General features: G+C 38.2%; 1 protein-coding gene across 1 annotated transcript in view; it reads left to right on the forward strand.

Annotated features, from left to right (window-relative positions):
- Positions 1-909: 909 nt before the first annotated feature.
- The window catches only part of FMO5 (flavin containing monooxygenase 5), a 31,425-nt gene continuing 7,210 nt past the window's right edge, over positions 910-25,124 (forward strand). Inside the window, exons 1-7 of the mRNA XM_003793799.3 lie at positions 910-1,008; positions 1,223-1,398; positions 13,416-13,604; positions 15,560-15,722; positions 16,910-17,052; positions 20,307-20,506; positions 23,581-23,933. Of these exons, the coding sequence (XP_003793847.1) occupies positions 1,264-1,398; positions 13,416-13,604; positions 15,560-15,722; positions 16,910-17,052; positions 20,307-20,506; positions 23,581-23,933 (1,183 nt within the window). The 5' untranslated portion in view covers positions 910-1,008; positions 1,223-1,263. The remainder of the gene's footprint in view (positions 1,009-1,222; positions 1,399-13,415; positions 13,605-15,559; positions 15,723-16,909; positions 17,053-20,306; positions 20,507-23,580; positions 23,934-25,124) is intronic.

The following is a 25,124-nucleotide window of genomic DNA, read 5'->3' on the forward strand; positions in this document are numbered from 1 at the left end:
GTGCCTTCTCCCCACATGTGCCTTCTCCCCCCCCCGTACCTTCTCCCCACATGTGCCTTCGCCCCACCCGTGCCTTCTCCCTACCCGTGCCGTCTCCCCATATGTGCCTTCTCCCCACCCGTTTCTTCTCCCCACCAAGGCCTTCACCCTAACTGTGCCTTCTCCAACCCAGACATCTGTCATTAGAAAGCCCCAGGCTGGATGTGCCCTAATTCTGACCCAGAGCACGAAGTCCTAAATCTGTTACATTGGTGGTTTTACTGACTTAACATGTGACTTACAGTTTTGAAGTCGGTGTTTTCTGTTTTTAACTACTTAACTATAACTGTGTGAGAGAAAACACTCTTTGGAAGTATTTTGATGGAAATCATCTGTTCAGGTTTTTTCTCCTCCACTGAACTCCTCCGAGTAGAAAACAGAACCCTTTCCTCCCCGCCCCCAGCGCCGGCGCCGGGCGCGGGGTTTAAAGCCGGTGTGTGGGACGCGGGCGGCAGACCCAGAGTCCAGAGATGACAGGGCCAGGTGGGCGACGGAGCGAGCGCCCGCGTCCACCCAGCACCCGAGACGTCAGTTCCCACTTAGCATTCGGAGCAAGACAGCAAGTCCCCGCGTCTCCCTTCTCGGGCCGAGTTTGTCGCTTTAAGCAAAACCCAGGAAGTCGAGCGCGGACGCGAGAGGCGGGGAAGGGCTGAGGCGGTGGCCACGCTGTTTCTGGAGAGAGAGAGCAGTTGCGATCGCGGGCCACCCAGCTAAAATGGGGGCGGTGGGGGGTTCGGTGTTCCGCCCTAGGCGCTGCAGCCTACGCCTCCCTGCGGCTGCTGGAAGTGAAAGCGGGGGGCAGGGCGGGGCTGTCCGCCCACGGGAGGTGGAACCGAGCGGCTGCTCCCCATTGGCCTCGTGGTTGTTTTCTTGGTACACTGTTGATTTATATTTACTTGAAAATAGCTGAGTCCCTAGCGGCCTCCAGATCGCAGCGGAAGGATCGGCGGCTTCTGGACCCGCAGGGAGGTGCGGTTCCGCAGCTGAGCGCTCTCGGCCCGGGGTCTGGCAGGAGCGAGGCTCCCCGGTCCCTGGCAGAGCGGTTCCCGGTGGCTGAGAGGACAGCCGAATCTGGCTTCCTCGAAGGCACCTGTTGTCACAGCATTTATTTGAACGGCATGGCCAATGCCTTTCTTGAAAAGTGTTGACTGATGTGTGCTGTCTTTTGTCATCCTTCCTTTAGAACAAGTGACATTGACCCAGCCAGGTGACATCTCAGGGGACATGACCAAGAAAAGAATTGCTGTGATTGGAGGTGGAGTGAGCGGGCTCACTTCCATCAAGTGCTGCCTGGAAGAAGGCTTGGAACCTGTCTGCTTCGAAAGGACTGATGACATAGGAGGGCTCTGGAGGTTCCAGGTATATCTCCTAGTCCTCTAATACATGATGCCCTTCCTGCAACGAGGGGCATGAAACATTTTATTTCGTGCCTGGGAATAAGATGAACTCTATAGTGATTAAACCTACTAGAATTCAGCCTGCGGACCTCTTCTCTGCAGCCACCTGCTCAGGTTTTATGCAACCTCTTGCTCGAGGTTGGTGGCAAAACAGGAAATGGATATCACTTATTTTTCCTTTTCTGTTGCCTATGAAAATGACGCAGAGACCACTGTCACTTAATGAGTTTTTCTGCTGTCCAGAAGAGGGAAACAATTTGGAGGGTAACAAATTCACAAACATTAGGAAACTTACAGGGGTTGACAAATTTAGAATGGTTGCCCATGGTCTGTACTAATAGGTAAATGAGCTAGAATTATCTGCTCACAAACCTTTCCAAGAATCTCACTTTTCAATCTTCTCTAACCTTGCTATTATTAATTTTTTTAAAAAAATTCTGGCTCACTTCAGGCAACTCTCTGAAATCCTAGTCCTTGAATATAATTATAAAATCTGACTACCTTAACTGCTTGGAACTTGCCCTTTCCCTGAGTAGTCCAAAGTCCTGTCTTCAGAAGGGGGCAGAGTGCACCTGCAACTTACATATACCATTTTAAATTTAAATTATTTTAATATGCACATCCAGCCCTGCCACTTGCCAGCAACTTACTTAAATGATAGTTATTAAATGTCAAAGAATATCAACCACTTTTATGGATCTCCAAACAGACATTCACTGGGTTTCTTTTTAAACTCATTTCTTGAACCAGTGAATAGTATTGAGGTTCCCCAAGTGTTTCACACTTAATCTTTCATAAAAAACATGTAGTATTGACCAGCAACCTACATCTGGCTTTTTAGTATCTCTTACAGAAGTACGGTCCTTTTGCATCTTGGCTCTGTTTAGGGGACTAACTCTGTTCGACAATGGTTCTTATTCAGATCCAGGTCTTCCCTTAGCAGATCTACATGCCTCTATCATCAGTCTTGGGCATGGGCTAAAAAGCCTGTTAATTAGTTTTTCATAATCAACAAAAAGTTCTACTCTTAAAATACATTTATAATACAGTGTAGAAGTTAAGAGCACAGTCTTGGGCTCAAATCCTGTTTCTGTCCCTTGCTAGCTGTATGACCTTGGGCAAGTCATTAAGCCTCCCTGGACCTGTGTTTCTTCATCCTTAGGGTGGGGATAATAATAGACTCTATAGAGTTGTTATAGGGATTAAGTAAATGAATAATTGTGTCAGTCACTTATAACAGTGCCAGGTGCACAGTGCTGCTAGTATCAGTTATTACTAAGTAGGCCTAGGTGGCAACCCATGTATTTGGTGTTTCTGCGAAGCATCCTAACCAGGTTTGGCAATTACTGAACAGTTATGAAATGAATTAAGGATGGGAGGAGTTTGGGAAGGTATCCATCATCCTACCTGATTGTCGGGTCTCTGGTTTTTATGTCCAAAGTGGTTTAAATTTATTCTCTGCTAAGCTTGGCGTTTTTTCTTGATCATCCTCTTGGCAAAATTTCAACACTTTATAAACTGCTTCCTTGAAAAGACGTAAACAATGTTTCATCATAATGCTGACTTCTGTTAAGACAGACCATACCTGGGTGGTTCTTCATTGTATTTCCAGAGCCAAGCATGTATTTTCCCCTCTATATTTTTTAAAGCTCCCCAAATGATTCCAATATGCAGACAAGGTTGAAAACAATTCAAAGAGCTCCCATTCCATGGGATTCTGAGAGGCTGACAAGGGAACGGAAGTTCCAAACCGTCTGACTCCTCCATTGAAGGGAGTCATTTTTCTCCTTTCTTCTGTCCTTATTTCTGCCTCCAGTCCCTTCTGCTATGAATCCACCTTATGTCTCCTGCTCTCTCTTTTCTCATGTGCACTTCCTACTCAAATATGTCAAACTTGCACCTAGACAAGAAATACAATTAGTACAAAATTTGTACAGGGAAGATTTGTTCATGGGTGGTAAGAAATGGTAAAATCTAGCAGCTTCTTTATCTACCCACAGTCCTAATATTGCTCTGTACTCACCCTCTTTTGTAAAGCAGTGGGTTGACAAAGTGAGAAACCCTACCTAGGATCCAATCAGGGCATTGGAAGGGGCTTGAAGTTTTTTGTTGACAAGAGATAATACTTTGCTGTTGTCAGTAACGTCAAAAAGATTAGAAAGATATGATTGTTATTAAAGAGGTAAGATCTGTGACTCATTTTATTCAGTGACGCCCCAAAAGAGGTAAGATCTGTGACTCATTTTATTCAGCGACACTCCTCACCAGACCTACTGTAGAAAGCATGGCTGTACTCCTTGTACTAAACTTTGAACCTTTGGGAGATAAGAACAGACTACATTTTTCAGCATCTAATATGTCATAGTATTTTATTACAGAGAGTCTTTACAGCAGTTCTCGCCCTGTGGGTCACAACCTACAGGAACTGTATTAAAGGGCCCCGGCATTAGGAAGGTTGAGAACCAATGCCTTTAGAAATATCTGTTGAATGAATGAAAGAATGAATGTCATAAAATTCAAAAGTTAGAAATGTGCCTTCCTTCACCCCCTACCCACACTGCAAACATCTTTATTCTAAAATGACCTTGCCATTCATAAATTCATCTTAATTTTTTAAATGTGTTTATATACAAACAATATGTTTAAATGAACTTTATTTTTATTTATTATTATTATTTTTTATTAAATCACAACTTTGTACATTGATGCATTTATGCGGTTCAGTGCACTGCTTCGATATACAAGGTGAAATGCTTACTAAAGTAACACATCCATCACAATTATACTCATTTCTTAATAGTTTTGAAATGTACCATTGCATCATGCACATTAGGTGAGGTCCCTCCAAATAACCTCTCTCTCTTTCCCCCCCTCCTGTCTGTCTACTCTCTCTCCTTTTCCCTTCTACTTTCTGGACTATAGTTATGTTTTACCATTCATATGAGTGTATAGGTGATTATTGATTTCTTAGTAGTATTGAGTACATTGGATACTTTTTTTCCCATTCTTGAGATACTTTACTAACAAAAATATGATTCAGCTCCATCCAGGTAAACATAAAAGGTGCAGTCTCCGTCTTTTTTATGGCTGCATAGTATCCTATGGTGTACATATACCCTATTTGTTAATCCATTCATGGGCTGATGGGCATTTGGGCTATTTCCATGTCTTGGCTATTATGAATTAGGCTGCAATAAATATTCTGGTGCAAATGTCTTTGTTGTAAAATAATTTTTGATCATCTGAATATATACCTAGTAGAGGAGTTGCAGGATAAAACAGTAGGTCGTTCCTTGAGTGTTCTCCAAAGTTCTTTCCAAAAAGGTCATATTAGCTTGTATTCCCACCAGCAGTATAGAAATATTCCCTTCCCTCTGCATCCACGCCAACATCTGTAGTTTTGGGATTTTTTTTTAGGTGGGCTAATCTTACTGGAGTTAGATGATATCTCAAAGTGGTTTTGATTTGCATTTCTCTAATGACTAAGGATGATGAGCATTTTTTCATGTGTTTGTAGGCCATGTACCTGTCTTCATCAGAGAAGTTTCTGTTCAAGTCTCCTGCCCACATAGAAATGGGGTTATTTGTTATCTTCTTATTGATTAGTTTGAGTTCTCTATAGATTCTAGTTATCATCCCTTTGGTGGAAGCATAACCTGCAGAAATCTCCCATTCTGAAGGTTGTCTGTTTGCTTTACTTACTGTGATCTTGGCTGTGCAAAAGCTTTTTAGCTTGATCAGATCCCAGTAATGTATTTTTGGTGTTGTTTCAATTGCCTGGGGTGGGATGGGGGTCCTCCTCATAAAATATTCTCCCAGGCCAATTTCTTCAAGTGTTTGCCCCACACTCTCTTCTAGTATTTTTATAGTTCCTTAGGTTTAAATATTTTATCCTGTGAAAATCAATTTTTGTTAATGGTGAAAGGTGGGGGTCCAGTTTCAGTCTTCTACAGATCGCCAGCCAGTTCACCTAGCACCATTTGTTAAACAAGGAGTATTTCCCCCACTGAATATTTTTGATAGGCTTGTTGCAGATCAAATGATGATAAGTAGCTGGGTTCACTTCTTGGTTGTCTATTCTGTTCCATAAATCTTTTACTCTGTTTTTGTGCCAGTACCATGCTGTTTTGATCACTATAGATTTATGGTATAGCCTTAAGTCTGGAAACATGATAACTTCTGAGTTGTTCTTATTTCTGAGTAATGTATTTGCTGTTCAAGGTTTTTTTCTGATTCCATATAAAATGAAGTACTATTTTTTTTTGTTGTTGTTCTTTAAAGTATGTCAATGGTGCTTTACTAGGGATTGCATTAAATCTGTAGATTGCTTTGGGTAGTATGGACGTTTTAACAATGTTGATTCTTTCCAGCCATGACTATGGTATGTTTTTCCATTTGTTAACATCTTCAGCTATTTCTTTTCTCAGCATTTGGTAGTTCTCTTTATAGAGAACTTTCACATCCTTTGTTAGGGAAATTCCCAGATAGTTCATCTTCTTTGGCAGTATTGTAAAAGGAATAGGGTCCTTGACTGTTTTTTCAGCTTGACTATTGTTGGCATATATAAAAGCTACTGATTTGTAAGTATTGATTTAGTATCCTGAGACACTGCTGTATTCCTTGATCGCTTCTAAGAGTTGTGAAGTTAAGCCCCTGGGATTTTCCAGGTATAAAATCATATCATCAGCGAAGAGTGAGAGTTTAATGTCCTCTGACCCTATTTGGATATGCTTGATCGCCTTCTCTTGCCTGATTGTGATGGCTGAGACTTCCATTACTATGTTGAACAGCAGTGGAGATATCCTCGCCTCATTCCTAATCTGAGTGGAAATGTTTTCAATTTTACACCATTCAGTATGATATAGGCTATGGGTTTGCTGCAGATGGCCTCTATCAGTTTAAGAAATGTCCTTTCTATCCCTATTTTCTTAAGTGTTCTGATCATGAAAGGATGCTGGATATTGTCAAAGACTTTTTCTGTGTCCATTGAGAGAATCACATGGTCTTTGTTTTTTATTTTATTGATGTGATGTATTATATTTATAGATTTGTGTATGTTGAACCAACTCTGTAACCCAGGAATAAAACCGCCTTGATCATGGCATATAATTTTTTTGATGTGTTGTTGAATTCTGTTTGCTAAGATCTTATTGAATATTTTTGCATCGATATTCATTAATGATATTGGTCTATAATTTTCTTTCTTTGTTGGATCCTTACCTGGTTTGGGTATCAGGGTGATATTTGCTTCATAGAATGTGTTGGGAAGTATTCCTTCTTTTTCTGTGTTTTGGAAAAGGTTGTATAATGTAGGTACTAGTTCCTCTTGAAAGGTTTGATAGAATTTGGATGGGAAGCCATTTGGTCCTGGACATTTCTTCTTAGGGAGATTTCATATTCTTGATTCTATTTCGGTGATTGATATAGGTCTATTCAAGATTTCTAATTCTTTCTGGTTGAGTCTAGGAAGGTAGTGTGCTTCCCAGTATGGTCTGTTTCCTTCAGATTTTCATATTTCTGGGAATAAAATTTTTGTAGTAATCACTGAGGATTTTTTTGAGTTTCTGAAGTGTCTGTTGTTATTGCTCCTTTATCATTTCTGATAGATGATATTAGAGATTTTACTTTTCTATTTCTGGTTAGGTTGACCAGAGGTTTATCACTTTTGTTAATCTTTTCAAAAAACAAACTTTTTGTTTTGTTAATCTTCTGAATGATTCTTTTGTTTTCAATTTCCTTTAATTCTACCCTAATTTTTTTATTTCTTTTCTTCTCCTGGGTTTGGGTTTAATGTTCTTCCTTTTCCAGTTGCTTGAGATGATCCATTAAGTTGTTGGCTTCCTCTCTTTCTGTTTTCTTAATGAAGGTTTCCAATGCTATAAATTTCCCTCTTATGACTGCCTTTGCAGTATCCCATAGGTTTTCATAATTTGTGTCTTCATTGTCATTTGGTTCTGAAACTTTGGTGATTTCCTTCTTAATCTCGTCTTTGACCCAGCTGTCATTCAGCCTAAGATTATTTAGTTTCCATGACTTTGACTATGAGGATTCCTGTTGCTGTTAAGTTCAACTTTTATTCCATGGTGGTCTGAGAAGATACAAGGAATAATTTCTATACTTTTAAATTTGCTGAGGTTAGACTTGTGTCCTAGGTTATGGTCTATTTTGGAGGATGATCCATGGGCTGATGAGAAGAATGTACATTCAGTTTTATTAGGGTGAAATGTTCTGTAGAGGTCTGTAAGGTCCATTTGTTCTAGGGTCAGGCTAAGTCTAATATTTCTTTGTTTAGTTTCTTCTTTGAGGATCTATCCAAAACTGTCAAAGGGGTGTTAAAATCTCCAACTATTGTAGTGCAGGAAGACATCAAATTGTTCATATCAATTAGGGTCTGCTTTATGAATTGAGGAGTATTCTGGTAGGGTGCATAAATGTTAATTATCAAAATCTCTTCATGTCGGGTGTTTCCCTTGACAAATATGTAGTGACTTTCCTTATCTTTCTTTATCTTTGTTGGTTTAAAGCCGATTGTATCTGCTACTAAAATTGCAACCCTTGCTTTTTTTTGGTTTCCATTTTCCTGTAATATACAAGTCTATACCTTCATCCTGAGTCTATTTTTATCCTTTAGGGTAAGACGAGATTCTTGTATACAACAAATATCCAGTCTGAGTTTATGTATCCAGTCAGCCAGCCTGTGCCTCTTTAGAGGACAATTTAAACCATTTACATTATTTGAGAGAATTGCTAAGCCTGGTTGTATTTTGGGTGTCATGATTTTCAGATGTGCAGTGGACATTTTCAAGCCTTTCACCACTGTGGAAGTTGGGTTTTGTTCAAAAATTTCTGGGTGAGTTTACTTTCGAGGTAGAACATTGCACTGGTCATTCTGGAGGATGAGTCTAAGAATATCCTGGGGAGCTGGTTTAATTATGGTAAATTTCTTCAACATATCTATGTCATTAAAGTATTTGATTTCTCCATCACAAATGAAACTCAGTTTAGCTGGATAGAGGATCATGGGTTGAAAGTTGTTTTGTTTTGGGTGATTGAAAGTTGATAACCATCTTCTTCTGGCTTGAAACATTTCAGCTGAGAGATCTGCAGTCATTATGATACTTCTCCCTTTGTAGGTGATGCTTTTCATACATCTGGCTGCTTGCAGAATTTTGTTCTTTGTCTTATCTTTGGCAAAGTTAATCACAATGTGTTTAGGAGATGCTTTATTTGGTGAGTCTTGCAGGGGTTCTGAAACTGTCTGCTATCTGAAGTTTTGTATCTCTTGCAATATTGGGAAATTCTCCTCCAAAATCTCTTGGAGTAGAGCATCTGTACATTTAGGACCATCCTCTTCTCCTTTGGGAATTCCTATAAAACAAATGTTTGATCTATTGGGGTGATTCCACAACTCTCTCAGGGAATGATCAGTTTTTGCTCCCCATTCCCCATTCCCCAGGAATGTTGAAAAGATTTGTCTTGGGTGGCACCTGTGCCTCAAAGGAGTAGGGCACTGGCCCCACATACTGGAGGGTTCAAACCCAGCCCTGGCCAAAAAAAAAAAAAGCTTCATCTTCAGTTTCAGAGATCCTTTCTTCTGCCTGGTCAACTCTATTACTGAGGGATTCTACTGTATTTTGGAGTTTCTCAACTAACTTTTTCATTTCCTTGAGCTCTGCTATCTCTTTTCTCATTATGTCCATATCTTTGGTGACTTGGGGGCTTGAATTTATTAATTTCTTGAGATAACTTTAGAACTACTCTTTGGAATTCAATTTCTATTTTTTCTTCCATTCTGTTTATCTTATTTGTAATCCACATTCTGAATTTGACTTCTGACTTTGCTACCATTTGTCTGTGCATGGCATTTTCAGTTGTATCTCCTTTGTCATTTCTTAGGGGGGGAGGGTCGATCTACTCTGGTTATTCATGTTGCCAGAGTTCTGTTGGGTCTGCACCATGTTTATTTTCCACTGTTTGGTTATTAGAACTGGTAGGGTGAGATTGATTGGGGGTTCCCAGGTAGTAGAGACAGCTCCTTACCAACGTACTAGGCTTTGTAATTGTGGCTTATCTCCTACAACCTTACAAAGGCCCCTTTCAGAGTTTTAGCCAGAGACTCTGAGGACCTACTTGGTGAGATAGTGCAAGCTATCTCTGTTTTAATATTAGCCAACCTCTACCCTACCCTAAGAAGCCACAGTATTAGGTTAAAATCTTGACTGTGAAGAGATACAAACAGCTACCGTGCCCACCCCCCACCCTTCAGTTCTTTTCCACTATAGAATTTCGAATGTCAACTTCAGAATGTCCCTAAGTGGACAGCCCCAGACACGGGTTCCAATTAAATTATCTCAGGCAGTGCAAACCCTGCTCAACAGAGGGGCTTAAGGGTCTCCAACAGCACAATTGGAGCCAGGGATCCACACTCACACCTTCCAGACTCAGTCCACACTGTTGTCTGCTTCTCTGCTTACAGGCCCAGTTGGAGCCATGGGCCACACCCCTGCCCACCAGTCTCAGTCTACACCCAGCTAGTCTCTGCTTGCCAGACCAGTTAGAGTTAGGGGACCACGCCCCCACCTGCCAGTCTCAGTCTATGCCCAGCAGGGGCTGGAGACTAGCCCTTTCTGCCAAACTCAGTCCACATGTGGCAACCACTCTTCCACTGTGGGTGCCATCAGAGCTGTGGATTTTGCACCCTGTCCTGCCAGACAGCCCAAACTGAGGGTCAACACAACCACTAGCCAGACATAGTCATAACCAGGGGACTGCTCTGCCTCCTGTTCAGTGTCCCTTTCTTCCCACACCCTCTCTTTTCCCTGTTAGTCACAGATTCCATCCTGATGCTTGGCAGTCCACACTATACCCAGATCTCTCAGGACAAGACCAAATACTCTGTGCTCTGCAGGGGGCAGAACTTCAGACTGCCATGCAAGGGGGAAGGGTGGACTGGAAGTTTAGACTTGTGGGAAAAAATATCTGTTCAATTTTATGCCTGGTGGGGTAATGTCTATGTTCAGAAGTGGGACTTCCCTGGAGAAAGAGACTTGGAGTTTATTGGCTCTCTCCAGTGAGATAAAATGAGAGGTCTTTTGTTCCCTGCTGGTTCATAATAGCCTGTGGCAGGCCTCCTGCTTGAGGGAGGGGTCTCCCGTCCTCTAGTCAATAGGCTATGTACCTGAAATTTGTTTTCTTGAGTATTCTTCCTTGGAGTTACAGCTTACGGAACTTCTTTCTTGGCTCAGCTCCCCACCTTTGGCTTCATAGAGTCTGATTACATCCAATTTTTCTTCTCTGCTCAGGAGCCTCCACAGAGGATTGCTACCAGTCGGCCATCTTCCCAGAATTCTGAACTTTAATTTTAATTAAAGCTTAATTAAATTAAAGTTTTAATTTTAGAATAGTTTTATTTACAAAATCACATTGAGATACTATAACTTACCCAAATATTTACCTATTTTAAGGACATTTAAAGTTATTTCTAATTAATTGCTATTTTGAATAATACTGAGATGTATATCTTTAGCATTTAACTTTTTTTTTTTCAGACAGAGTCTCACTTTGTTGCCCTTGGTAGAGTGCTGTGGTGTCATAGCTCACAGCAACCTCAAACTCTCAGGCTCAAGCAATCCTTTTGTTTCAGCTTCCCAAGTAGCTGGGACTATAGGCGCCAAACACAACATCTGGCTATTTTTTAGAGATGGGGTCTTGTTCTTGCTTAGGCTGGTCTTCAACTCCTGAGCTTAAGCAATCCACCCACCTCAGCCTTCCCAAGTGCTAGGATTGTAGGCTTGAGCCACCATGTCTGGCTATACATTTAACTTCTATATTATTTTGTGATTTTTCTTAGAACAAATTTTGGGGAATGAGATAAATATATTGTATTTATCTAAGATTTATCTCAACTCTTTCTGAGATAAGTTTTGATGTTTCCTTAGTTATACATAATGTGAAATTTGCTTCTTATTCTGTACATGCCTTTCTTAATACAATTTGATATGCATCTATTAAACATTTACTGAGTTCTTATTTATAATTAGAGATGCTGTGGGGAAAACCATGAATACAGTTCAAGGGGCTTACAATCTAGTTGGGGGATAAGAACGATGCTACAAGACATTATGGATATCTTTGAATCCTAAACTGAGAAATGGGACATTTGTTCTATAGGAAACAGGGCAATATCTAAAAATTTATTTGGGGCCAAGATACAGTCCCAGGCATACCTTAGAACACTTTGGTAGAACAGATTAGAAGAAGAGACTTGAAAGGAAACTCATGAAAATGTTATTAGCAGTCAAAAGAAATGAGATAGTGGCTTATGGAGCAGAGAAATGGGAATGATCAACTTAGGATTCCTCCACTGAATAAGTCTTCAATAAAAATGGGAGGGCAACAATCCTAAATGTGGACGAAGCCACAAAACACTCTCTTATATTCTTTCCTTGTATGTGAACTATTTTCGTTTTCTTTCTGTGAGATTGTTACTAATATTCTGAAATTTCACTAGCAATGTATTTGGCACAATTTATTTTTTTTTTAATTTTATCAGCCAGTCTTTCTAGTATGAGTTGTATTTGACTCATTTTTGACTTCTGCATACTATCTCCACGTTTCGGCTGTAGCTATGGTAGAAAGTGCCCTGGTTTCCTGGCCACATCTCACCTCAGGTGTCTATTGCAGCTCTCAGATTTTTTATTTTAGGAAAATAGTTTATTCAGCTTGCCTAGGGCATCCAGAAGTTTTAGGAGTTAAACCCCAAAAAGCTACCTTTGGAGTCAATGGATATAGATTCCAGGTTTCTTTCCTTATAGAGAAAAACTGTATGCATGGTCCCCAATAGGAATGAGCCTCACTTGTTCAATAATAAGCCATTTTCTCCCTATATAGTTTAATTCAGGTCTTCACTTATGCTTTCTAGGATCACTTGCACACAGGTGTTGATCTCAGGCGCTGTCTTGTGGGAGATGCAAACTATAAGATTCATATTATACATGTATTTTTCTCTACATGCATAGGCTTTACTGGATATTATTTTTATAAATACTCTTTCTTTACATTCTCATTGTTCTCTTCTTCAAAAGCTCCTGTTAAAGAGAAATTATTCCTTTTAAGTTTTACCCTTTCTATTGATTATTTTTCTAATATTTTTTTTCTAGCTATCTTTTCTCAAACATTTCTGGAAGAATTTCTCACTTTAATTTTCCAACTTAAAAGGAAAAAGAAATTATTCTTTTTAAGCTTTACCTTTTCTATTGATTATTTTTCTAATATTTTTTTTTCTAGCTATCTTTTCTCAAACTTTTCTGGAAGAATTTCTCACCTCAATTTTCTAACTCACTAATTTTCACTTTACCAGTAGCTCATAAGAATTTTAATTTAAAAATGAGCTTTGAATACCTAATGTAAGGTCTGACATAATATAATTTGTATTGTTAATGTTATTTGAAAAATAATCATTTGTCAAAAAGAAAAATTATGTGATTAAATTTATTTTTTTGTCAAAAAAAGAACTCTTTGTTCACATATTTATAACTTCAACTTAGATAGCTACAATTTATGGTGAATGGCTACATATTTTCCCAGACATTCTCTTCATGTGGGTAGGTTGGGCTTCCTCACACTATGGTGGTCTCACAGTAGTTGGATTTCTTACATGGCTGCTGGCTTCTACCAGAATGAGCTTTCTAAGAGACCTAGGCAGAAGCTACAAGGGTATTCATGAATTAGTCTTGGAAATAATTTAGTGTCATTTCAACTGCATGTTGTTGGCATCAACAAGTAATAAAGATGACTCAGATTTGAGGGGAAACGACTACATGAGCACTATGCTAGAAGATGTAAAGGGCTATGTGTGCATATGCATGTGACTTTTAGTACTTGGCATTTCTTTCAGAAAATTTTTTCAAATGTTTATTGAACTTTTGTAAATCATGAAAAGAATTCTCACATTGCTATGCATTTTTTTTTTAATTGCAGGAAAATCCTGAAGAAGGAAGGGCCAGTATTTACAAATCAGTGATCATCAATACTTCTAAGGAGATGATGTGCTTCAGTGACTATCCCATCCCAGATCATTACCCTAACTTCATGCACAACTCCCAGGTCCTGGAGTATTTCAGGATGTATGCCAAAGAATTTGACCTTCTAAAATATATTCAATTTAAGGTAGAGAATTTTGAGGGTATCTTTGTGTTTGAAGTTGTTTTTCAAGTAAATGAGTAATGTGGTTTCATTTACCAATGTTTATTTATGAAGATTGGCTTGATATGTGCATGTGTCTATTTACTCCATCCTTTCTCCTTTCTCTATCTGAAAAATAGTAATACAAAGTTCTCTTACATAATTTGGCTGCAGTTACAGGAAGCCGCCCACCAGAATGTTTTAATTACGTTCATGTTACACTATTTTACTACAATCAAACAAATGAGGGGAAATGCTTCCCCAGCTATAGAAGGGAGCTGGCAGGTATGAGGACCTGAGTTTACAACTTTTGCACTACTGCCCCTTTATACTTTCTGCATTACTTTTCAGTTCATTATTTTTTTGTAATCACCACAACAACCCAGTGAAGTAGTTATTGGAAAGTTGCTGAGGAAGCAAAGACATTAAGGGAAGAACACTGAATTGGGGAACAAAAACCTGAATTTAGGTCCTTGATCTACTACTAATTAACTTGTGATGTTAGTTAAGTTCCTGAACTTGAATTTGTCTTAACTTCCTTATTTATAAGACAGAATAATTGCACTAGATCACTTCAGTGGTTCACTTCCTCCTGTAAAGTCTTCATGATTTTTCTATAACTTCTAACTGTGACCATAAAAGAACAGATATTTCTGAAAGCTGGCAAAGGGCCCAAACTATGTGCCTTCTGATTGTTCTGCTAAGTCATGCTTTTCTCTGTTAAATAATCGTAACATTGGAATATCCAGTGACAACTTCCGAAATCAGTCATTTACAGCCTGGTGGGGTTTCTCTTTACATGTTTAAATAACATTGATTGAACAAGTTTGTTATGATACTTTACACAGGGAGGACTGCAAAGGCAAAAATAAATGAATAAATAAATCAGTAACTTTACAGTTTAGCTAAGGAGACAGAAAAATAAAGAGAAATCTTATAAATGTAATTAATAAACATAAAGAATGACTGGCTGGCAAATGCTATAGAGATTTATACATTTCAATGCAGAAGGGAAATGTTGAACCATCAGGTCATGAGGCATTAGGTTCCAGGGAAGTTTTTCTTAAAGGATATATTGTCCCAGCTGTGTCTTAAAGGGTGAATAGGATCCTGACAAATGAAGAAGGAATAAAAGGGTGATTAAGACAGAAGCCCCAGCCTATGTGGAAGAGTGTGAACGAGCAGTATAAGTAGTGCTGGCAAGGGCACAGCTGGAAACTCTATGAGCCCACCAGGACAGTATGGCCGTAAACCCTAGGAGCACACAGTGTTTCCCAGGGCTGAGGAAAGTAACTCATATTTTTAATTTTTTTAACTAAAACTAAAAATTATACTACTGACTGTCCCAACTCACAGCCTCTTTCTTTATAGTTACTTGTAAAATGGGCATTTATGGGAGCCAAAGAGGGATTTGTTTATATAAAGTGAGACCCACTGAGATGTTTTCCACTCCACCTGGAAAAGGAGCCCTTATAGCTCAGTCACATGTTTCAGGCTAGTCAGTGTGAACAGCATTTGGGTAAGAGCCTGTCAAGGGGTCTTGGATTTCTGAGGGTCAGGAGACCCACTGGCACCTTATGTAACTCCTTATGTAACAGTAGAAACCCAGGCATTATTCAGGTTTCGCAGTGCCTCGGGGCATGGACCAGGAGACCTAGTGACTGCACTTTTCTAGAAGCAGAGGAAAGTACATTAGTCTGCCAACCCTATTTTATTTATTCTTCTTTGTGGAAGTTTTCTCACTCTGACTACAGCCCAAAACAAAACAGTCCTTATTTGTGGAGTATGACGATCAGATATCCCTGTATGGGCTCTATTATGTGGTAGTGCCTGTAATATCAGCCCTTTGTGTGACATTCTGCAAGGAGAGTCATGTCCCTGGAAATGTCTATGTGTAGGCTGTGGCTACAGCCCTCTGTGGTTTTCACTTCTTTTCTCAGACCACTGTGTGCAGTGTAAAGAAGCGGCCTGATTTTTCTACTTCAGGCAAATGGGAGGTGGTCACTGAGTCTGAAGGGAAAAAGAAGATGGATGTCTTTGATGGAGTCATGGTTTGCACTGGCCATCACACCAATGCTCACTTACCCTTAGAAAGCTTCCCTGGTGAGTAACCTACAAGGAAGGAAGACCCTTGACCTAATGCCTGTGACCTGACCACTGAGGAATGAGAGGACTGTGGTCTGAGTGATTCTTACTTTGGGATGAAAGGAAGATTACCCTAATTCTGCATGTTCTTCTGAAAAATATTGGGGTAACTTATCTTATTGCCACTGGGGGTACAGATAATAGTAATCTTGGAAATCAGAGGAAAATTTAAAGTCTACCTACTTAGTTATACAATGACTTTAGTTTCATTTAAGATCAAAAGAAAGAATGTAGAGTTCTTGAAAAGCATTAGGTTGAATGAGGAATTTTTTTAGCATTTGAGGAAACAAAAAAATATTAAGTTTCTAAGGAAGAAAGGAAAGCTTCAAGAATTTAATTTCATTTTTTGGCCTGGATTTGCATTTTCATTTCAGAAAAAAATGCACTCTTTATAAACTCTAGAGCAGTGTTTTTTCAATCTTTTTTGTCTCCTGGGACACTTGAACCTATAGTTAAACTTACACAACACACCTAAAATTATGTTGATCAAAAAAAAAAATCTACTAAGTGTAGAATATAAATGTCTTAACACAATAACTAAGAAAATGTGGTAAAGCCTATGTTAACCAGTTTGATGAAAATATTTCAAATTGTATATAAAACCAGCACATTGTACCCCATAATTGCATTAACGTACACAGCTATGATTTAATTAAAAAAAGAATATGAGTACAGTTCTTTGAACTTCTTTTGAAAATAATTTAATTAATGATCTTTAAAAAATTTTGTGGCACATCTAAGATATTCTCACAGCATATCAGTGTGCCATGGGCACACTGGTTGAAACCTCAGTGCTTTAGAGTATAAAAAATATATATATTCTAATTGAAATAGGAGTAAGTACTTAAAGGAATGAAAAGACAAAAGGGAATAATGGTTTTCTGAGGAAGTTTTGCCATGTGAGTCTACAGATCCAAAATACATACAGATCCCAAGATAAGCATACTACTTATGATAACAAAATCACCAAATCTTACTTCAAGGCTATGGAAAAATAAGCCAAAATATTCAGAAAGACAAGAAGTAGCTGAATAACGGAAGAATATGTGCTTGAACTTTAAATTCTACAAAAAGATTGAGTGATCTGACAAATGATACCCATCATGTGAACCAATACCCAATAAGTATTTTCCCTTCTCTTTCAGGAATTGAAAAGTTCAAAGGACAGTACTTTCACAGTCGAGACTATAAAAACCCAGAGGGATTCACTGGAAAGAGAGTCATCATCATTGGTATTGGGAATTCTGGAGGGGATCTGGCTGTGGAGATCAGCCACACAGCCAAGCAGGTTGGAATCAATAAATTCTTTTGCTTCACTCTTGCTTGCTCTCACCAAGGAAGTTGCAGGTGGACCTAGCAGAGAGCATAGACACCTGCACATAGGTAGGGTGACCAGATTTTAACATTTGTAAAGCAGGACAACATGGGGAGGGGTGGGGGCAGGGCAGGTGACAGGGCAGGGCAGAGCCTGACAATGCAAACTTTGATAAGCAGTTCTTGATAATCACTTCTCAACAATTATTTGTTATTATTACAGTTTAACATTATAAAATTAACAAAAATAATATAAGACTCATATTCTGGTGAAATAGCCACATGGTAGCCGAAAAACGTATATTCCTTTCCTGTTTTCCCACCCATTTGTAAATTCTTTCCAAGAATTGGGACTTTTTCAAAACGCCGCGGGATGCAGGACAATTTGTTAAAAAGCAGGACTGTCCCACCAAAAGCGGGACATCTGGTCACCCTACACATAGGCCATCAGTAATAGCAGCAGGTGTAGGGCTTGGTAACATGACTGACACGATGAGGAGTCAAGGTTACTAGTTAGAGTTCTGTTACTCAGTTGACCTCAGGCTATGGAATTAGATGATGACCACAGACTGTGCTGGTAATTCTAGTCAGCCACCTTCTGGTAGTGTGCTTCTGGCTTTGATTAAGACCAAGTAATTGGTGGGAGAACTTGTTAGAATGTAGTGTTTAGAGTGTGGATCTTCTATAAAGGAAAGCCTTTATAGGATGGTGATCCTTAAAAACTTTACTTATAGGATGTTGGATGGATTTTTCTTTTCATTCCTCAAATGGAAAGAAGCAGCAATCTAATCTTTCCAAAGAGAATATGGATACTAGCATAAAGAGTGTCCACAATATAGCACATACAAACAGCTCACCCCAGCCTTAGCATACAGTTATGTGACCAAGAATGACATTCATTCTAAAGTGATTTTTATCTCTTTGGTTTTCTGTTTTGTTTGTTTTGGGTTTTGTATCATAGATTTTAAACTGGGAAGAAAGCATCTTCACAATAAATTCCTGTCATTATTATGTTTTTGTTGTTTATGCCTTTAAATGTCTGGATGTTCTTCAGTAACTAATTAAGCTGTGTTTCTCTGCAAATATGCCTTAAATTATTATTGTTTCAAATAGAATCTTAATACTGCAACTCTACTAAATGACCCTTATTCAGCAACTTTATTCCAATAATACTTCATAGTACTATCTGGTATATAACCACAAAAGTGATTTCATATGTTTCTCCAGGAATTAATTCAACAAAAAATTTATCAGTAAATAATTACATAAAGAGAAAGGGAAAATACACACATTGATCTTATGTTACAAAAATGCACAAGGTATGTAGGATCCATGGTAAGAGCCTTCTTTAAAATATCATTGGCTTCAACTGGTCAGTTCTAAGGCAGCTAGGCCTTAGTTGCCGTGGGGAACTGTAGATTGCCAAAAAACAAAGCATTGTGAGTGGGTGGGGATAAGGTAGTTATGTACTGGAGAAAGCCTGGGAAAATGCACAGCAAAAGCATATGTCCATAGCAGGGGCACCACCATTGCACCACTACTGAGAAAGAAATTCAGTTTGGGGGTTGTAAGTTTTTGCTTACATATTAAATTGTATTAATGAGAAGTTGTTTATAAATCACAATTTTTAAATGGACCTATACATTTCAGTGTATCAAGGAAATTCTGGTATAATTTTTGTGGTATAATGTTTTTGTAAAGAGAAAACATCCTTTTCTTACAAGATTAACTGCATAAAGACTAAATTGATTAAATAATTTTCCTTATTTTTGTCTTATAAATCCAGTTTTTCTTATAATTATATTGTTTGCTTAAAACCAGGTATAGATGAAAAACTGTAATAAAAATTCTGACAGCCATTAAGCATTTATCAAGTGCAGTTAATTCTCACAGCCTTGGGATGTGTGTATTATTTTCACTATTTTATAAATAGGAAACCTTTCGACCTCGACCAAGGATCTGAGCATTTTCATTGCTCATCAAAAGTTAGATAGTCTGTACACAAAACCATTCCATAGGCATAGGAAGACCTCGTATGCTCTTTCAACTGTGACATGTAAAAGTACATAATTATCACAGTGCTTAAAGTCACTGAAAGTGAGAATCCATTTGTGAAGTAAAGGGTTATCCCTGCATAGACAGGTCTTTCTTTACATGAGACCTTAGGCAGAAGACCACGAAGCAATGTACTTACATATTTTACAAACCTGGAATCATCTGAGCTTTTATAATGTAGAAAGAGTGATACTTTTACCAAGTTATTGAATAATAAACCTTTATCACCTCTTTAATCAGAGAGGACACATAAACACCATCTAGCTTCGGGTTGTTCTACTAATAATTTTAATTTTTTTTCCCCGTTAATCAATAAAACATTTCTTAAGCACAGGATTTGAAGCCAGTCAGACCTGGGTTGTCAGTTCAGTTCTGTCACTTACTAGTTGTATGATCCCAGGCCAGTTATTTATCTTTTCCATACCTATCACCCATAGAATGGGATAAGGATACCATCCTCAAGATATTGTGGTGATGATTAGATGAAGATATAGACAAAGGACCCAGCTTAGTGACTTACAGAACAAATCTCAACAAATGGAAGTGATGATAATGTGTTGGGGAGACTAAAAGATGTATACACTATTCTGCCTTCCACCCACTCTTCATATATTTGAAGAGACAGAAATTAAGAATGTAGAAAGTTTAAAATTAGTATAAATGATAACTATCAGAGGTTTTGGTAACAATGAAAACAATGTCAATGGCAAAAAGGACGGAGGGTTTCATAGTAATAATCTCCAGTTGCTTTCAGGTTTATCAGTCCATGATTTTTAATGGGTTCTCTCCATTCTCTAAACTAGAGAAGTTTTCTAAACTTTTCTCTAGTTTAGAAAAGAGAGAGGAAATGGTCAACCTGAATGAGTAGTGGGGTCTACAAGGAGGAGGCAGAATTCATCTGAATTTTAAAAATGAATAAGCTCTGGGGAAGTAAGAGGAGAGAGGACTTTTCAGGTAGGCAGCATAAAATATACTTTTGGAAAGTGAATATACCTATTTGATTTTAAGTTTTGTGTTTGGGAATGAAAATGGCAGGAAACAAACAAAAAACACTGTGCAGAGATTAAAAAGCGAGACTTTATGAGTTTGAAGTCAATCTTGTAGAAAATGAGGGTACATCTGAAGGCTTATGAGACAAAGTGACAAAAGCAAACAATTTCTCCCATGCCCCAGGTTTTCCTCAGCACCAGGAGAGGGGCTTGGATCCTGAATCGTGTAGGGGACCGTGGATATCCTTTTGATGTGATATTCAATTCTCGCCTCAAATATTTTATGTCAAAGATGTGTGGTCAATCACTTGTAAACACATATTTGGAAAGAAAGATGAACCAAAGATTTGACCACGAAATGTTTGGCCTGAAGCCTAAACACAGGTAAGTTCCCAGATGGGAGTGGAGTGGTAATGATCCAGGCATAAGAAAAAGGACTGTTCACAGAGGCTCATCATAGAGCTACCTCTATCCAGACATTAAGAAAACCCACAGAATCTGAGATCAGCTTTCTGCCTTGTTCCCCCACAAAAGCCCCAGATATATTGGTCTGTAGGTGGTCAATGTATAATTCTCATCGGCATTGCCATTTTCTCATTCCCCAGGTATTGATCCTCTTGACGTTATGCCCAACAACAACACAATAGTTGTGAGAGCAGCACATCATTCATTCATTCCTCCAAAAACACTGAGTACCTGTTAAGATTCGTGAAATACAGAGAGAAAAGACATAAACTAATACAAATAATACTTTTCTGAAGATTATCTATAAGAAATAAATGAGTTACATCCATTATCTCACTTAAACGTCCCAACGGCCCTATTGATTGATACTATTTTTACCCCCATTTTACCGATATAAAAATTGAGACTTAAAGAAACTAAGTAATTTGCCCAAGGGCAATACAATTAATAAATGACAGACTCAAGAAATGGCTCTTACTTTAAATACTCTAATGAGAAGACAACAGTGTATAATAAATCAATGAATAGGGTGCTATGAGCGTATAAAGGATGGGTTCCTCAAAGATCCAGGCGTGGAAAACATTTCTAAAGGCTGATTTTAAATTCTTTTTTCCCTTCAACTTTTTATTTTTAGGAATTTTCAGATCTACAGAAAAGTTATAAAATAGTAAGCACAATGAACCCTTCACCTGGATTCACCTACTGTTAACATTATCCTTCACCCATTATTAACATTTGCTATATTTGCTTTCTCTCTCCCCCCCCCAAAAGATGGATAGATCCACATATGTATAAGAGACTATATCCATAAGTACATATTTTCTTCTGAACCAACAGAAGAAAATTGCGATTAAGAGTAAATTGAGGTCATTAAGACACTTTACCTTAAATACTTCAACATATATTGTCAGAGAAAAAAGGGTACTTTTCTACATAACCATAATACGATTACCACACTTGGGAGATTTAGCATTGGTAAAATATAGTATATAGTATCTAGTATACCGGCATATTCAAATTTCCCTAATTATACCAATAATATTTTTATAGGCTTTTGGGTTTTTTTTTTTAAATCCAGGGTGTTGTCAGGTATCAGTTACACCATTGCACTTAGTTGTTATGTCTCTTTAATCAAAAATAATTCTCCACTCTTTTTATTTTCTTTCTTTTTTTTTTTTTTTTGACATGGGCTTTTTCTTTTTAAGAATCCAAGGCATTGTTTTATAGAGTCTCTAAATTTGGGCTTTCATAGCTATTTTTCCTTTATTGTATTCATTTTAAATATTTTTGGCACATATCCTGCATACATGATGTTGATCTTTTTGGCAGATTACATCAGGAGCCACATGTTATCAATTTATTTCCTAGTAATGATGCTAAATGTGATCACTTGGATATGGTGGCATCTGCCAAGTTTTTCTAGTAGAAAGAGTTTTTATTCTTCTTAAGTTAATCAGCAGGGTAATATTTAGAGAATGTGTTTCCCAAAAACCTTCCACCTATTTTAGCTTATACATCTTAGGTGGCTTTATGGAATAACAGGAGATAGTCAGATGAGTAGGGAAGGGGAATAGCATTCTAAATGCAAAGTCTTGAGATAGCGAAAAATATATACTGTGCTTTGGGATCTGTGCTTAGTCTGATGTGGCTGGATTACATGGCAAAGGTAGAAAAGGGAGTGAATCTCTGGGCTCGTCGCATGAAAATGTTTGTATGCTCTGCTAAATTAAAAACCTAAAATGAAGACAGTCTCAAAGCCATTCAAAGATGTTAAGCAAAGTGAGGGACATAATACTGAATACATTTTAGAGTGACCATTCTGAAAATGGCATGGAAGAGGGATGGGCCAGGAGGCTCTAAAGATGACTGTAATTGTCCAGGTAAAATAGGAAGTAGAAAAAACTATGATGGGGGATCTCAGGGGGAAAGGATAAAGGCTTACTGACCAGAAGCTTCGACTCACAGTTTTGTGGCTCAGGGAAATGTGTGGATGGTGGTACTGTTAAAGAAAAGGACTAAGTTTGGAAAGAAATGTGAAATCATGAGGTTAGAGAGCAGAACAGAATCTACCCAAAGGTTAAAGTCAAAGCATAACTAAATGTAACATATCAGTAATAGTTGTTTAAATGTGTAATATTCCTAAGGCTAGGCCAACTTTGTCTGAAGATGATGGGTTGAGGAATCTGAGTTAATTTAGAGTTGAGGAATTAAGATCTCTTTTTAAAAAGATCCAAAATACTGGAAACCTGCATTATTAAACACTATGTAACAAGCCCAAAGCATCCCAAGGGAATTCATTGAAAACTACTTTGGTATAAATTCTAAAATCCTGGTTTTTGTAACATTGGGCAATCACTTAACTTTTCTAGGCCCCAGTTTCCTCATTTATGAAACCTGGATAATCATAGCTGTCTTGCCCCCTTCACAAGTTAATGCATACAAAAAATAACTTATAAGTTGTAAATTGCTATATACACATACATGTAATTTATTACACAGTTTGGAAACTGATGTTCTAAATCTAGCTCTTGGGCATTTGAAACTAGAAAGACTAAACACATTGTCCATAGTTTAGTTCTTCCAGACTTATTAATATGTGGATAGAAACCAGTGGCCTGTGGCTTCATCATTATCACAGAACATTATTGTTACTTGATGAACCATACATGCAATTAGACTCTTGACTCCTCAATAAGACTCAATAGAGTCCTCAATAGACTCCTAAAATAAAACTCTTCTCCATCACTTCTCCAACATCCTCCCTTTCATTGCCACCCGGGATTCAACTTCAGCTCTGAGATCTTGATCTGGACCAAGCTGGAATAAATTAAACCTTTCCCAAATGTCATGGATAGATGCAAGGGGAGACCATTGACACGTTGTTTACCTGCACCAAAGCAGAGCTTTACTTACATGACACTCATTTCTCTCCCTCCGTCCATCCTTCCCTTTCCCTCTTTCTTTCTCCTTTTCTTGGTTGTTATCACTTACAGAGCTCTGAGTCAACATCCGACAGTAAATGACGACCTGCCAAATCGTATAATTTCTGGATTGGTGAAGGTGAAAGGAAACGTGAAAAAATTCACAGAGACAGGTGCCATATTTGAGGATGGCTCCCACGAGGATGACATTGATGCTGTTATCTTTGCCACAGGCTATAGCTTTGCCTTTCCTTTTCTTGAAGATTCTGTCAAAGTGGTCAAGAATAAGATCTCCCTCTATAAAAAGGTCTTCCCCCCTAACCTGGAAAGGCCAACTCTTGCAATTATAGGCTTGATTCAGCCCTTAGGAGCCATTATGCCCATTTCGGAGCTCCAAGGACGCTGGGCCACTCAAGTATTTAAAGGTAAGTGACTACACAAATTGACTACTTTATTAGTTGATGATAAATTTAATTCTGTTTATGTGATTATTTTTAAATACCTAGCGACTGTATGTATGATTATTATATGTAATAATAGTTCTCAGCATGAAGTTAGTTCTGGAAAATTTACTTTTGAATTAACTTAAACTAGTATTTATAAGCATGGACGTATATCAGAATCACTTGGGAAATTTTTCCAAATTAGGCACGTTTTGACCCCACCCCTTTAAGCCTAGGATGGGACAGGCTTGAGATCTTTAAGAAAAATATTCCCCAGTGATTCCAGTCTGCCCTCCAGATTAGAATTCATTCATCTAGGCTTTAGACAACTCCACATATACATATTTGCAAAGTAAAAGAAATTTATCTACTTTCATTATAGAGAGAGTCAAATATGGAAATGTATCTACTTTCATTATAGATAGTCAAATATAGAAATTATCTCTCCTCTTTCACTTTTGGCCAGGAGTATATGCAAACAAACTTTGACATCTGGGATTGTAGTCTCAATATGAGTCAACAGAATGATATGGCTCCATAATTAAATCTTCCATCATTAAAACATTATAATGTTCCTAGACTATTATAATTGTTCTTATCCAAAGTGGTCAAACTATACACAAAGACATATTTTTGAGATGAAGCTCAAGCACATTAGGTAGGGAGAGAGAGAATAATGGATTAGGGGATTTGAAAACATGTCATCTGGAGTATAATGAGGGAGCTGGAGAGGTTTTCCTAGAAAAGACAAGATTCAGGAGAGGTAGGAAGGGATGACCCATGAAAGAAGGGTTAGATTTACTCAGGAAAGTGAAGTCCTGACAGCTGCACAATATCAGTTGAACATTAAGAAAAAACCCAAAAGTTTCTTCCTATCAGTCAGTGCCATTTCAAGATGGAATGGGCTGCCTCTGAAATTGTGAGGAATCTAAGCAGAATAGGAAAAGGATGCCAGTGACCGGATAGCCATTTGGCCAGTGAGGTATGGAGTAGATTCAAGCCTCAGAATAAGGAGAAACCAGATCACCTTTAAGGTTTCTTCTGGAAAAGAAATTTATTGATTATAATAAATTGTTATAATAAAATTTTGCTATCATTACTAATATTTCATTTAAATTATTCAGGGTTCCTGTTGGAATTACAGCCTTCTCTTTCCTAGTGAAGATCTTTATG

Source organism: Otolemur garnettii, unplaced genomic scaffold (genome assembly GCF_000181295.1).
Source record: "Otolemur garnettii isolate 467f Iridium unplaced genomic scaffold, OtoGar3 scaffold00073, whole genome shotgun sequence".
Lineage (NCBI taxonomy): Eukaryota > Metazoa > Chordata > Mammalia > Primates > Galagidae > Otolemur > Otolemur garnettii.